Below are 14,543 nucleotides of genomic sequence, written 5' to 3' on the forward strand. Positions count from 1 at the left end.
CTCAAGTAGTTTATGCAGGCAGTTTGCTTATTTCCAACATCGTAGGATTTGAGTGAGAAGATCTGAGTATGAAAGAAGGCTCTCAAAACTAGCTGTGATCACTGACAAATTACTTTTGCTTTTTTATAAATTAGCCTTTTTGAATTATTTGTAAAATATGGATAGGGCCTTTTTTCCCTTGATTATGGAATATCAAATGTAATTATTTGATAACCTACTCTGTGAACTAGAAATTACTTTAGAAATACTACTATTGATTATCATTTAAGATTTGGGTACTCGTTATGGCATTTTCTTTGATTCTTTCTTCTCTCGCCTATAGGCTGAAGGTAGTGCAACAAGAGCCTAGAACAGGTAGGTAGACAGTGCAACCATGAGCCTAGAACAGGAGTTAGGAAAAGTTAAGACAGATACAGACACGTCCATTTATAAGCTGTGCTGTTTGTACAAAGAAGGGGTTGGGTTTTGGCCACTTAGAGCTTCCCTGATGGGGTGTGGACACTCTAAGAGCAGTGGACACAGTGTCAGCCCCATAGAAAGATAGAAAAGATCCTTAATGCCCCTCATTATTACTATTTTTTACTTTCCTTAAGAGTAAAAGAGACTCCACAAAATACGTAGATGTGGAAGGAATTAAAAATAGTTTCAGGATGGCCTGGAGCCCACATTTATCTTTCTCATTAGGGGCAGAGATGGAATTACCACACTGACCACTACTACAAAGCCTTATCCAAGGAAAAGGCTAGTGAGAAATCATGTGGTATATAACACTTAGCCTGCCTTGTTGTAATGTAAGTAAGCTGCCCCAAACAGGAAACATGCCAGCACAGTCGCCTGCAATGGCTGTATTCTCTGCATGAGAGAGAGAGAGAGTGCGAGTGTGAGTGAGCTGTGGTCATTCCATGCAAAGGCCAGAGAGACAGATGGAGGATACTTGCAGAAGGCCTCAGGAAATAGGGGTGGATATGTCTCTTGGAAGCTATGAACACTAGTTTCTAATGCTAAGAAAAGCAAACAGAAAGAAAAAAAAATCATTTAAGGAATGCTGTCATTTTCTATTGGTGAAGGTTCCTGGTCCTGGGGAAGTTCTTGAAAGTTTATTTCCATTTCCTCCTCTTCTTCTTGGACAGGAATAATTTCAATCTCTTCTTCATTCTTTGGTTGGGAAGATACTTCGGTCAGCTCCACCATGTCTTCTGTTGTTTCAATTGGCTGTTCTTTTTTTTCTTCAGCAGCTAACAGGACAACTACATCCTAGGACACAAAATTAAACAAATGTTTCTTGACCTTTACCATTGGCACATTTGTCAACAAACTCTAGGAACATTTATCAAATACTTCCTGGTTTTTATGCTGTTTGTGTTATTTCCTATATGCCTCCAAATACCAGGATTGATTTCCCAGGGGATCAAAGTTCATCTTCAAGGTCAGGAGATATTTGTCACTTTGCCTAGAATGATCACACAGCATTTGGGAAAGAACACTGCAGGAACGGAGGAATTTAGATTCTAGTTTTGATTTGCCTTTATTAGCTATAACCTTGGGAAGGTTGTTTTCTCTCGAATCTGTTTTTCTCATCTGTAAAATGAAGGACCTGTGCTTTCTAAATTTTAATCTGACGTTCTGTGGTTTGAAGCAGTTGATAATCAGTCTGTCACTGGGATGTTCACCTCTCCCGATTGTGGAGCCTCTTTGAACCTATTGTTTTGGAAATGGGATTTGATGAAAAGGTGCAGGTGCAGAGGAGGGAATACTGAGAAATGAAGTGGAAGAACCAGTGCTTTTATCAGCCTTCAACCTTGAGCTATCCCACTTTTATACATTAAGTGTGGAATCAAGTCAAGATGGGCGCGTGGAGTGAAGCAGAACTCAAGGTTAGTAAGTGCACATATTAGAGGACTGTATCCTCTGTCTAACCTTTAGACTTATTTCAAATTTCAAGACACTTCTGCCTCATCAGGTGTTTTCTACTTTCCAGAAATCTGCCAAGACCATTTTTCATGAAGCTTCTAGTCTCAAAGTTATATTAGATTACATTCTCCATAAATCATTTTTTGTAGACATGATTTCCTAGAGGGTGTTAGTGGACGGGGTGGCTACTACTTACAGATTTAGGTTTGGAGCACAGGTTTTTCCATTCATTCTCAACAATGCCAGCTGTCACAAGTTTCTGGAAGAAGGTAAAGATCACCATCACGGCAAAAATGCCCTGAAGAATGACAGAAAAAACAAGAGCAGAAATATAATAATGAAATAAGGAATATGATTGGTGCTCAATTACTGTTTGCTAAAATTAAATGATTAAAAGTTCAGTTCTTTAGGTGAGTAATGAGCGACCTTGAGAACTACTACTATCTTTATAACCCTAACCCATTAGCACAACAGCTGGCATGCCACAGATCGCTAATGCATGTTGCTGATAGAAGATAAGGCAGTGTAATTAGTTGAAGAATCTGTTTTATGTAGGAAAAATTAATCACTGAATCCCAGATTAAGTTGTATCCAGCTTTAGGTGGTATCACGATGAAGGAAACCTGTCTATACTTGGAAGATGCATTTTCCCCCTTCAAACTCTACACTAAAAACTCATGGAGGCAAAAGATGTTCATAGTAACTTAGGTACTTCTTCAGTGTTCATCTTAATCATCTTAGTAATTATTAACCAGTAATAATAATAATAATAATGTTAGAGTAAACACATAGCACTTTCTGTGTACCAATTTTAAGGGTTTTGTGTATGTTAACTTATTACTCAAAACAACCCTACTGTTTTACCGTTAATTTCCCCATATTACAGCTGAAGAAACTGAGGCAGAATGTGGTTAAAATTCTTGCCCAAAAGCTGTATAGACAGTAAGTAGCAGATATCTTGATCCAGAGTTGACACTTGTAATAAAAAGGCTAAACTTCTTCCCTGAAAAGAAACCTGATTTCTGGGGCACCTGGGTGGCTCAGTTGGTTAAGAACTGCCTTCTGCTCCGGTCATGATCCCAGGGTCCTGGATTGAGCCCCTAAGCAAGGAGCCTGCTTCTCCCTCTCCCTCTGCCTGCTACTCTGCCTGCTTGTACTCTCTCTCTTTCTCTCTTTGTCAAATAAATAAATAAAATTAAAACAAACAAAAAACCCACTTAGCACATTTAAAAAAAAAAAAAAGAAAGAAACCTGATTTCATACTTACCAAGAAAACAGATCGTATGCTGTCACAATATTGTATAGACAGAGAGTTTTTGTCAGCAGGATTAGCTGGTTCACAGTTGTATATGTTAATATATGGCATGGAAACTTTAGCGAGATTCAAATTCTCCATTTTAAAAAAGTGGGAAATGGTAATATTAAATATGTCCATTATCAAAAAGATTATTCCAGAAATAGCAGCAAAGAGGCTCAATGAGTTCATTATCATTTTCCCTTTGGCCTGAAATGGAGACATGAAGATTTGTTAATGGGGTTTGATTTCATTTGGGCTGTCAAATCTAGGAAGGAATTCTAGATCCCATTCCTCTGACTCAGAAAGGCAGTACACTTAAATCATACTAAACCACACTTATCTCAGTGGTTTTAGTGTCCTTGTCGCTGTAATGTGACAACCTTCCATCTCTAACTCGTGTTCCTTCCTTGGACTTCCCATCTCATTTTACCCCTTCACATCCAATCAGTTTATTGAGAGATAATTCTAGGATTCATCCTAAATTCTTTTATTTTGTACCTTTGAACTTCCTTTCACTGCCACTGCCACTGCCAACATCCTGGTAGGCATTCAGTAAATATCGGTTGAGTAAGTGAATATAAGTAGTATTCAGATTATATCTGTCTGCATAGGATGGTAGAGGGAAGGAGGTTCTTCCATCACATGAAGTGAGATGGTTCTGTGGATGTAGGGAGGGAAGGAGCAGATAGAGCCCTCTGGGTCTGTACCAACAAGTGGAAACAAACAGTGGCAAGGACACCGCCACCAACTCCCTGCTGACACAGGTTTTGTAGGTCTCATTTCCAGGTTTATCCTGAATAACATCACAGCGGCTTTCTTTTGCTTTTGGGGACTGAGAGAGAATGCAGTACTACTTTGATCCCAAAGGTCTTTAAGGGTTTTTTGTTTTCCATTGAGAAAGTAGGTATTTCTCTGATGTGGGGAAAGAAGGACATACGATTACTTGCCAAACTCTGCCTGGGGTTTTTGTCCGCTGCAGCCAGGAGTGATCCAGAAATGATATACTGTGAAAAAAGAGGTGGTGGGTGGGGGAGGCATGGGCAACATGGGGGAAGAGGCAGAGAGGGAGAGAGGCAGAGAGGGAGGTCACTTTTCACATTGAGAACTGGTTGTAAAAAAGCTATCCGCATTTCCAACCACCTTCATTAAACTGTCCAGCCATTTTTATAGTGTTCATTCATTTTTCAGCAGTCACATTTCTCCTTTATTCATGCTCAACTATGTTCATTCTATGCCTTTTATTCAACTAACTGGGGGAGCTGTGATAGGAATAAAGTAAGACCAGAGGCAAAACTCATGCTTTCAGGTCAATGAATACTAACAACTGTGAATTTGGTATTTTTATTTTTATTTTTAGCTTTTTTTTTTTTTTTAATTTGTGGAATTTCTCCTTGGAGTTTACAGTGATTAAGTGACTTTGATGCCAATGAGGAGTGAATCGGTATGGAAGGAAAGACTTGGCCTAAAGGCTGTAGGCACTCCGTGAAAATGTTGGCTGCTACCAGAAGTGATGGCAATTATTTCTCATCCTCTCTACCGTGCAGGCCGTAAAATGGAGGAAACTCTTGTTTTAATCGATCTCTCTTTGTTCTGAAAATTTCAATCCTGGGCATATCTTTGTAGTAGCAACTATGGAAGTGTAATGATGGTATAAACATGGCTGCCCCATACCACACCCAGACAAGGTTACAAGCTTGGAAAACATGTACATGAAACGGCCATAAGAATTGCTGCTCTGCTGTTAAGCCAGAGGAGATTCATCTGGGATTGGACTAATTTTACCATCTATGATGATAACTACACAGAATTGTAGGAGGAAGGACCAAGTGGGAGGAAATGGAATGCCCCCATGTTTTCCTGCTTTCTGAAACACCATACTGTACAGTCCAAATATTTAGTGCCTTCTCCCCCATCTCCATATTGATTTCGGAGAGGTCCAACTTTGGACAATCTTCCTTCCCTGTGTAGATCCTGGTAGGGCATCTCTCTCTGAAGTCCCATGAAGTGTAATCACTGACTTTCAATGGGATTCATGCTCAGTTTAGTCAACCTCTCTTCCCACTAAATTACTTTAGCCTCATAACCTATTTCCCAGCCATATACTTTCCTTAACCTTTTTGTCTGCATCACTTCCCAAATGGTTTTTAGTTTTTACTCACCATAACGCCTCCCCAGAAAGGGTACCACAAAGTTATACAGATAGGTGCATACACATCTGTGTGAATCATCAGGAGACCGCCTAGGGCAAGGTGGAAGAGCCCATTCATAATCTGGACAGCCTGGAGAGAGAATGGGGGCACTGATGATGAACTGAAGTCATCACCAAGTTGGAAAACAAAGGTAAGGCAGGAAGCGCTGACTCCTGACTTGGGGTTGCATAAAATGTCTAAAGGAAGTGGCGAAGGTGCCAAGACCCTTTGTAGTTTAGATCCATCTTACCCACCACCTGGGTCATTTCCAAGGAGAATATGTCTGGGATGCTGGTGACAAACTTGGGTGGGAAACCCCTAAATATGCAAACCACAAAGTCAAAAGGCGATAGATCACTGTGGTAACTTCTCTGCACATCCCTGATTTGGCATATTGTGTCAGATATAAAGAACACCTTGGGTTGGATCAAATACTTTTTAGTTGGGTTGCATTCTCTACCTGGCCTACCGCATCTGTTTTTGTGGGCCAGAGAGTCTCTGGGATACAGAACGGAGTGCAGCTGACTTACCCCCAGTGTTTTAGATTCCCTCATGAAGAAGTTTTGTGTAGGGCCCACCACTGAAGTCATCCTTTTGGGAATTATTTTTTGAACAGGATGCATGGCAATAGGGCCTTTCATAGGATCTGCTTGGAAAGTTCCGCTCATTGAATTTCTGGATGTTGTCATTTCACCCTCAGAATTCCTAAAAATAAAACAAATAATAAAATGGGGGGAGAGAGAGAGAAAATAGGATTTTCAGCAGTCTTTGATCTTGTCTCATGCAACTGAATACTTTTCTCCATATTTTTTCCATGAGTGTCATTGAGGGAAGACAGGGCGTTTTCCCAGTGGCTTTGGGTATGAGGCAAAGCCTACTACTATGTTTGAAGACAGGATCTGAAGGGCATCTCAGGCAAAGACCTGTGGGCCCAGGGATCCCTGCCAGGATTCTTGACAATGATGTTTGGGACACACTTTATCACTGTAGAGAGATCCATGCTCATCTCTCTGCGTGTCCTGTGTGTCTCACATCCCTGGATGCTTTTCTTACACCCTCATATTTGAAAGTGTATTTCATCATTGACTTGTCCTTATCCTTTGATTTATCTGCTTTTGTCCATTGGCATCATGAAGGAGTATAGTAAGAACTGTCCTTAGGGTCCATAGGAGCTGATTCTAGTCTTCCTCGGCCACCAACTCTGCAACCTCCAGTAAGTCACTTTAAGGAGGCTCTCTAAGGTTGTATATTAAGACTCTAGCCTCCTGAGATGGGTTGCCGAGGTTGAAATTGTGATTATGCTATTTGCTGTGAAACTACAGGCAAGTTCTTTGAATTCCCTGGGCCTCAAGTTTTTCAACTATAAAATGGGCATAATAATTCTTGTCTTATAGAATAGGGTTTCTATAGTACTTAAACGGACTGATGGTCTGTGCGTGAATAATGTCTTCTCATTCAGGTGTGGCTCAAATGTCAACTCCTCAGAAGAGCCTTGCTCGAATTCTCAGTCCACAGTGATTTTGCACAGCATCCCAGTTTTTTGCTTCTTGGCACTTACTATTATGGGGAATCCCCTCAATTGTTTGCTTGCTTGTTTATTGGCAGTCTCTCCCCCACTAGAATATAAATCCCATCAAAGCAGAGACCTTATCCCTCTTGTTATGTGGATTGAGTAGTTATGTTGAGGAAATAAATGTATGTAAAGTACCCAAGTCTGAATAATTATTACCTGTTTAGTTGCTCTGCTAGTTCTTAGTATTACTTCCTTCAGGAGCACTAGTTTCTGTTTTTCCCATTGGGAAAATGAGACCCAATACTCTTGTGACAGGCAGGTTGTGAGAAATAAGGAAGTTCGCATATGAAAGTGCCTCGTACAGGGGGAGAAAGTAGGAAGTGCGGTCTGTTCTTAGAATTCATTGTTATTCATTTCTGAAGTTAGTGATTATTACCAAGACTCTTCCCAGTTCTCATGTCGTAAGACTGTTCAACTTTTTTCATCTTGTGCTTCCCTTTGGCATTTATTTGTTTATGTCAATTACTTACATGAATTCTATCGGGTCTTTCCTGGGCCCTGGGAATCTCTCTTTAGGGACATACCTTTGGTGTCATCTTTGTCAGCTCTAAGTCATGTCAGGGGCCGTGGAGACCAAGACTGTCCGTCCTGCCTGCTTATCCTGTTGAAGTCACACCCAGCTGGCTGCCTGCAGGTGTGCTGTGGGACAGGGGCCTGGGAGTCGCCCAGGCCTCATGTTTCTACCCACTCTATAATGACAAAGATTTCATATCTGGAGTTCATTTAAGCCTCACAGAGTGGACAAGGGATGAATTGTTGCTTCTATTTTATAGAAAAGGTGACACCGACATGGAATAGTTAGGTCATTTGTTCCCAGTTACATGACTCCTAGAGACTGTGACTGAGGGCTTGGACCTATCTAACGAGGTATCTGCGGCTGCTTTGGACCCTGTGCAGAATAGAGGTTCAGCCCTTCACTCAGGAGCCTCTCCCCTCTTCCGATGCCTAGAAAGCAATTGAAAATGGAATATTATCAGGACCATGGGCTGAAGGGAAGAGAGGGGTCCTCGACTGCATGCTTTGCACTTGCTTTTGCTTCACCTCTCAATTATCAGGTGTCATGTGGTCTTGGAGGTTTTGGTGCTTTGCACCACAAACCACCCAACAAGATCACTGACGAAAAGGAATGTATTAATATAGCTCATGAAGGAGTTTAAAGACTGATTCTTATCACCAGGCAGAGTTTTTGGAGCTGGTTAGAACCTCAGAAACCATTCTGTTCATTTGACAAATGAGGAAGCTGCCGCCCAGGGATGGGCTGTGGTTTGTTGCCGACTTCGCACTCGGTGACAGCTGAACCAGGAGGCAGTCACCGTGGCTCTGAGGCTGTGCTCTTTCTGCTGCCTTGTGGCCAGACTACGTAGTTCAGCAGCTGACTGAGCATGCTCTGCATGCCTGGGATGTCTTGCATCTAGTGCCAGACCACCCAACGCCTGCCTTACTAAGTAGGCATTTCTCTTTTCTGCAGATGGGGAAGTGCAGGCCCAGAGAGGTTAATTTTCTCATGGGTAGGAAGGGAATAAGCTGGAATCCCCACTCTCCTTTCCAGAGGGCTCTTTTTAAGTGATGACAACTTCAAGAGCAAAGTTCATCAATTCTCTGGACAGAAGAATATAACTGGATTAGCGTTGTTTTAATTTCTCCTTATTTTTCAACTGCCTGAGGCTATGTCTGTATTATTGGTGAGATAAACCTCCTATAAAAGCAGGTCCTACTGGGGTGTGTCTGCAGTGGCTAGTGGCAGTAATGACCATAGGGGAGAAATATTTTATTTCGCTGTTAAAATTGATGTTTCACTTCGGCAACTCTATTTCTACGAGGGCTTTGGCACATATTACTGTAAAATATTTTATAAACACAAACATACCCATTTCAATATGCTACTTTATTTTTTATGGAAATCATCTCCTAAAATATACACATATTTTTGTGCCAGGGCATTGTAGACTAGGTAATGAAATTTTTACTGTATGAGAATATATAAAGTTAGAGCATGTACTCCTGAGGATATCATAGATTCCTGCAACTTTGCCCTATCATTATTTTTTAACTGTTCACAATGACTTGAACAATGCCCAACACACAGTCGAGCTCGAAACCTAGTTGGTACATTAGCAGGGGTTACTGGGCACATTGGTCAAAATGTGGGTTTTGTTTTCACTGAGCTATATTACCATCCGGGTTCTGCTGATCAGGCACTGCCCCATTTTATCACAGTGACTTCTGCAAATCTTTTTTTGGTTTTTAAAAGGCACCACTATTTCTGTGTGCATCCGCTGCTGAAAATCTCACAGCCTTTATGGGTTTTGGTTCAAATAATGACTTTTAGGTCCACTAATTACATCATTTAATGAGAAGTTCAAAGCGGCATAGATTTTGTCACCTCAACTTCCTCCTTTGTCACTCAAAATAGTTCTGCATTTTTATCCTTTCTGGCCTCATGCATATATTATCTTTGAAGAAGCATGTTCTGACTTCCTTTCCCTCTGCCTGTGCTCCTCAGCCCAACTCCTTCCGCCAGGACATCAGTCCTTCAGAGAAAGTGGTTCTTGTATCTTCAGTCTTTATTTGTGGTACTGTACCACAGAAAGTGCTCGTCCCGGCGCTGTTGCTCGCCGCTTTTGTCATCTCACTATTCAAAGGATGTTTGAGAACATGAGATGATCTGCAGTTTATAATGTACTAAACAAACAATAATGATTATTATTGGAAACTTTGTGGGTGATTAAAATGTGCTGCAGTGTCCCCATTCCCAAAGCCCCTTCCTTCAATCTGGCGATGTCCCCAGCCACTGCCTAGTGCCCGCCTTACTGCCTGCTTCTTCTAAGCTCCTCATTCTACTCTGTTCCTCTACTTCCTCACCACCCACTTGCTCTCTGGGCTTCACTGCCAGCTGCTGCCAGGGCCACTCCGCTGAGGCTGCTCTGTCCGAGGCCTGTGCTGCAGAGTCTGTGGTCCTTCCTCTGGCATTACCGCTCAGATGACTTTACTTCTGTTCCCCTGTCCCCCAGCTTAAAAAGCAGGAGCCATGTTTCTCTCCAGCTCCTTCATCTCTGTGTTTAGTCAGTGGCCAAGTCCTGCCGCTTCTTCCTCTGTAGAGTATCTTATCTTGCGTGTGGACCATTTTCTACATCCAGCGTCACCCCATGAGTTTGAGTCTCATTTCCTTTCCTGGTTTAGCCCCCAAATCCTACTCTTCTGCCTTTGGTCTTTCTCTTGTCTGATTCATCTTCTGTAGGGATGCTAGATCCGGCCCTGAATCATCACTTGAAGGCCTGCTCGTCCTGAGCTTGAACTCTTTGTCTGGGCTGTGACTGCCTCCTGGGGAAACCCACATATGGTCCCCCATGGCCTTCATGGTGTAGCTCTATAACCCTTCTGGAGCTGACCCCCATCGCTCCCTGCTGGAACTACTGATCTGGACACGTCTCCTGCTTTCTTCTTGGAACCCTGTCCACATTGAAGTGATCCCTTCCAGACCCTCCATAGCCAAACTCCCCATTGGACACATCACCTAAGACTGCCAGGCATGACTTCTGCAAAGCCCCCAGCTCTCTGCATTCCTTCCTTGTTACCAACTGTTTTCTTTGTCATGAGCTAATACTGTAACTCCTCTAATGGGGTGTACATTTCTTAACATACGTCCTGCTAGGGTTAGATAGAGAACCTGTTTCCTGTGTGTACTGTGAGCTCAATAAATGTTAAACTGAGCTTCTTCCTCAGGGAAGATTTACACATAAATGCTCAGATGCTGGACCAAAAGGTGATCATTTCATCTTAGTTGATGATCTGCGAGATCAAGCCATTTTGTGGGAAACAGGAAAGGCAATCACATTATATACTGGTTTTAAGAAACAATAATGACGTGGCTAAAACTCATCTTGGTGGCCCTTCCTTAAGTCTTCCTCGTCTGCTGTGCCCACTCTCACCGTAGACTTCTGTGATAGATTTGAGGCAGGATTTTTGTGCTGAGTTTGATGGCTCCGCAGTGCCCTCCAGAAAATGTTACCCTGTGATGTTTAAGAACATCTCAGGGTATTCACATCTAGCAGGGTATCTTTGGAGACAAAGGCATTCAAAGCAAGAGAAGTTGAAATATTTTCATGGTAGCCATGGCTGATTATGTTCTTTAGAACCAGGTGGTTCTAAGAGCTTTAGGATTTTAGCTCATGTAATCTTATATAAAGCAGTGGGTAGTACCATTGCTCCCATCTTATAGGTGAGCAAACCAAGGAAGGTAGAGGTTTGTAACTTGCTATAGGCTTGTAGGTGGTGGAGCTCCGGTTTGAGCTCAGGAGCTCAGCAACCACGCTCTTGTCTACATGCTGCAATCTGCTGTTTTTGTAGAATGGTTCCTAGTTCATTGACCAGGCTCTCTCTTGAGAGAGGGAGTGGTTAAGGGAGTGGGTGGGCAGCAAGCGCTGGTCCCCCTCCTCAGATTGTGACAATACCAGAAAAACCTGACCAGGGAAACCCATGAGTGAAAGCCGAGCATCTCTAGTCTCCAAAACCATCCAACGCTTTACCCATCACTCCCTCCCTTTCAGTCGCTTAAACAAAGAAAACTGGTTCCTTACCTGAGTGTCCAAGGCCTTGGGGCGTGTGGCTGATTCAGATGCTTGCTGCTGAGTTCACTTCCACTGCTGGTGTCTCACGTACACAGGGGTGAGTGACATAAGGCAGGTCTGGGGCCTCTCATAGATACCAGGTGACAGGAAATCAGTGGCTTCTGCTACCTTGGCCTTTGCCCCAATCACTTTGGTTTAAGGCACACTGACCAGAGCCAAAGGATATACAAAAAAGTTTCTGCCTTACCAGGAGGTTTCACTTCTTGAAAAGGACCCCCAGGGACTGCCTGGCGTACTTTACGCTACCTTAATTAGAAGAACTTTGCAGTCTCCACCCTGTAAGCAGGTGTGGATGGTGGGTCCCCAAGGGCAAGAAGGGCTCTAGAAATTCTCTAAAGATGGGCTGTTAGGACTTTACCTTTTTACTTCACTTTTAGGAGTGAGTAGGTGGGAAGAAGCAGAGAGATTCAGGAATCATTAAGCCCAGTCGTTTGGGAGCATTGTAGGTAATATTGTCCATGTTTACCCACACTTAAGGTTCTAGTGGGGCCATGTATGTCTTGTGTGGGATTTACTAGAAATGACCTAAAAGTATACCTTGGTGCTGTAGAATATATCCTCAGAAGCTTGAGGCAAGAATTCCATGTTTTGGGATGCAAACTGAAGTAGCCCTTTTACCTACAACACCTGCCCTTTTCTTCCATCTGTCTAGTTTCCTTGTGTCCCCTCTCTTTTCAGTCTGGCCTGGAGCTATGCCACTGCTAGATCAAGTGAGTAGAAGAAGCCAGTAGCCAGGAAAGCGTAAATATTTGGGAAAGGAATCAAAGAAAGTTTTGCCCAGAGATATTGTTTCCCCTGCCCCCACCATATACAACTGCTGTGTTCATATGTTGGATTTTTCATTGCTTTTAATTTCCTTGTCCTTTATTTCATTAGAGACCCAAGGCTATAATTAGGTAATTGCCTAATCCAAAAAGCTGAAATATGGCAGCTCTCCCATCTCCCTCCCTCCTTCTATCCCTCTCTCTTCCCACCTTTTCTCTCCCCCACCTCCTTATTCTGTTCCTCTCTGCAATGGTTTGGATTAGAGGGTTAGAGCCAATGACTTGCTCTCCTCAAGGATCCATGATTAAAAGGCATGAGGTCACCTCTCGTCAATCTTAAAGAAGAGTGGAAACACGAGATCTGACATCTGCTTAAGCTTCAGTTCATCTGCTAGAGTCCTTGAATGTTGGTGCCAGGGGTGATAATTGCAGGAGATCTGAGCTGTGGGTGATTGTGAGGCCTGAAATTGGAGTCCAGGATGATGGGTGGTCACGGGAATGTAGTTGGCATGGAAATTTGGCACATGCCTGGCATCAGTGAGGCTTGGACTGGGCTCACACAACCTGAGTTTTCATATCCTTTTCTCTGTGTAGGCCCTGTTTTTCCAAGTCTGCCTCAGAGTATTTGCTACTCTGTTTTTTGTGCCAGTGAGATCAGTTAGATAGCTCTTGGGTGATTCCTCCTGAATAAACTTGAATTTGAATCTATAAAAACAAACAAACATTCACTCTGTCTTTGCTGGTTTGCATTGACTGATTGTGTTGAAACCCGCATTGCAGTCTGGATTTGTCAGTAGCACTCCCTGTGTTCCATATTTTTTTTTCTGTAACATTTGAGGATATTAGGTAAAACATTTACATATTTAAAATTCCTCTCCCCTCTTGTCATTAACCCGTGGCCCTCTTGTTTGCAGATGATGATCTCTTTGAGTGTACACAAAAGTTTATTAACTGAACTTTTAGTTTGTATTTACCTTCCTTTTATTCCCCTTACCTCCTAACACTCTTTTTGTTGTTGTTTTGTTTTGTTTTGTTTTTTGGTGTTTAGAACATTTTGCTTCTCCTATGGAAACTGCATTCTACGTCATAATTACTTGCGTCCTTGCGTTACTCAGCCATTGGTCTAGATGTCCCTTGAACGTGGGGCTGGTTTTTCTGGTTGCTGTGAGAGAGACTGATTCTGCTTCAGTTCTTTCTCCACCCAGATGATTCTCGCCAGGCTCTCCAGTATCAGGAGAGCTGTGTAGTTGACGAGGCCTTCCACATTCCGAGGAACTCCTTGAAATTTTTAACAGGCAAATAAAATGAGCCGAACACCTACTTCTGTGCCAAGCACTGTCCATTTAATACCTATAGTGTCGATTCCATTTTATAATCGTGGGCACTAATGATCAGGAAATGAGGGAAACTGGCCACAGAAGTGATAAAAAGTGATGTTTAGAAAGCAAGAAAACCTCAGTTCTACATTTATAAGAAAACCTACCATTCACTGTGTGATTTTTAAGTTCCAGGCACTGATTAAGTTAGTTCATGTTTCATTTAAGGCTCATGGCAAACCCATTAGGTAGGTATTATTGCATTTTAGTCTAGGAATTTAAAGCTCACAAAAGTTAAATAACTTGCAAAGCCACTAAGCTTTAAATTGCAAAACTAACGTTTAGACCTAGGTCTAACTTAAAAGCCCTTACTGTTAGGTGATGGGGATTCTCACCCTTAAATTTCCCCACACATCTCAGCCTCACTCAGGTGCCAGATATTTTTCATCAGAACATAATTCCACTGGAAAAAAATTTTTTAAATAAATATTTCTCATTAGAATCTCACTCCCCTGCCTCCTACCCTCACATGTGTACCCATAGGCCTTTATCCTTCCAGCTTATGGCAGAAATGAAAACCTGATAGTTTATCTCTTTGCATATGCTAAGTGTTTTCTGTGTCAAAAGAAGCACAGGATAATGAGATTTGGAGTTAAGCATGTTGACTCAAATCCTGGTTCTAAATCCCTACTTCCTTTTGTGGTCTCAGAAAAATCAACCACTTTGAGCTTCAGTTTTCATGTCTGTGACACAGGCTGGATGTACCTACCTCAGAGGGCAGTCATGACAGCTGGGATGACAGAAGGAAGATCCCTAATACTTAGCAGGTGGTTCAGTCAGCAGAAGGAAACGTCAGGTAAGGCAG

The 14,543-nt window shown here is 42.3% G+C and overlaps 1 protein-coding gene across 1 annotated transcript; it reads right to left on the reverse strand.

The window, feature by feature from the left end:
- Positions 1 to 411: 411 nt before the first annotated feature.
- Positions 412 to 11,758, reverse strand: LOC111149559 (B-lymphocyte antigen CD20). The gene is made up of 7 exons (XM_022506655.1): positions 11,548 to 11,758; positions 5,928 to 6,102; positions 5,368 to 5,487; positions 4,156 to 4,212; positions 3,179 to 3,415; positions 2,108 to 2,209; positions 412 to 1,254 (listed from the first exon to the last, which is right to left on the reverse strand). Exons 2-7 carry the CDS (start codon positions 6,084 to 6,086, stop codon positions 1,036 to 1,038), a joined length of 894 nt encoding a protein of 297 aa, XP_022362363.1. The 5' UTR covers positions 6,087 to 6,102; positions 11,548 to 11,758; the 3' UTR covers positions 412 to 1,035.
- Positions 11,759 to 14,543: the final 2,785 nt, after the last annotated feature.

Source organism: Enhydra lutris, unplaced genomic scaffold (assembly GCF_002288905.1).
Source record: "Enhydra lutris kenyoni isolate GAN:26980312 unplaced genomic scaffold, ASM228890v2 scaffoldscaffold22, whole genome shotgun sequence".
Lineage (NCBI taxonomy): Eukaryota > Metazoa > Chordata > Mammalia > Carnivora > Mustelidae > Enhydra > Enhydra lutris.

What these genes read in the sequence shown, in the direction of transcription:
- LOC111149559 (XM_022506655.1), bottom strand. Translation starts at nt 6,086, where the DNA reads ATGACAACATCCAGAAATTCAATGAGCGGAACTTTCCAAGCAGATCCT. An exon ending in GGGAATCTAAAACACTGGGG is followed by an intron (nt 5,488 to 5,927) that starts GTAAGTCAGCTG and finishes TTCTCTCTCCAG; the next exon opens with GCTGTCCAGATTATGAATGG. An exon ending in TGTGCTCCAAACCTAAATCT is followed by an intron (nt 1,255 to 2,107) that starts GTAAGTAGTAGC and finishes TTTGTGTCCTAG; the next exon opens with GATGTAGTTGTCCTGTTAGC.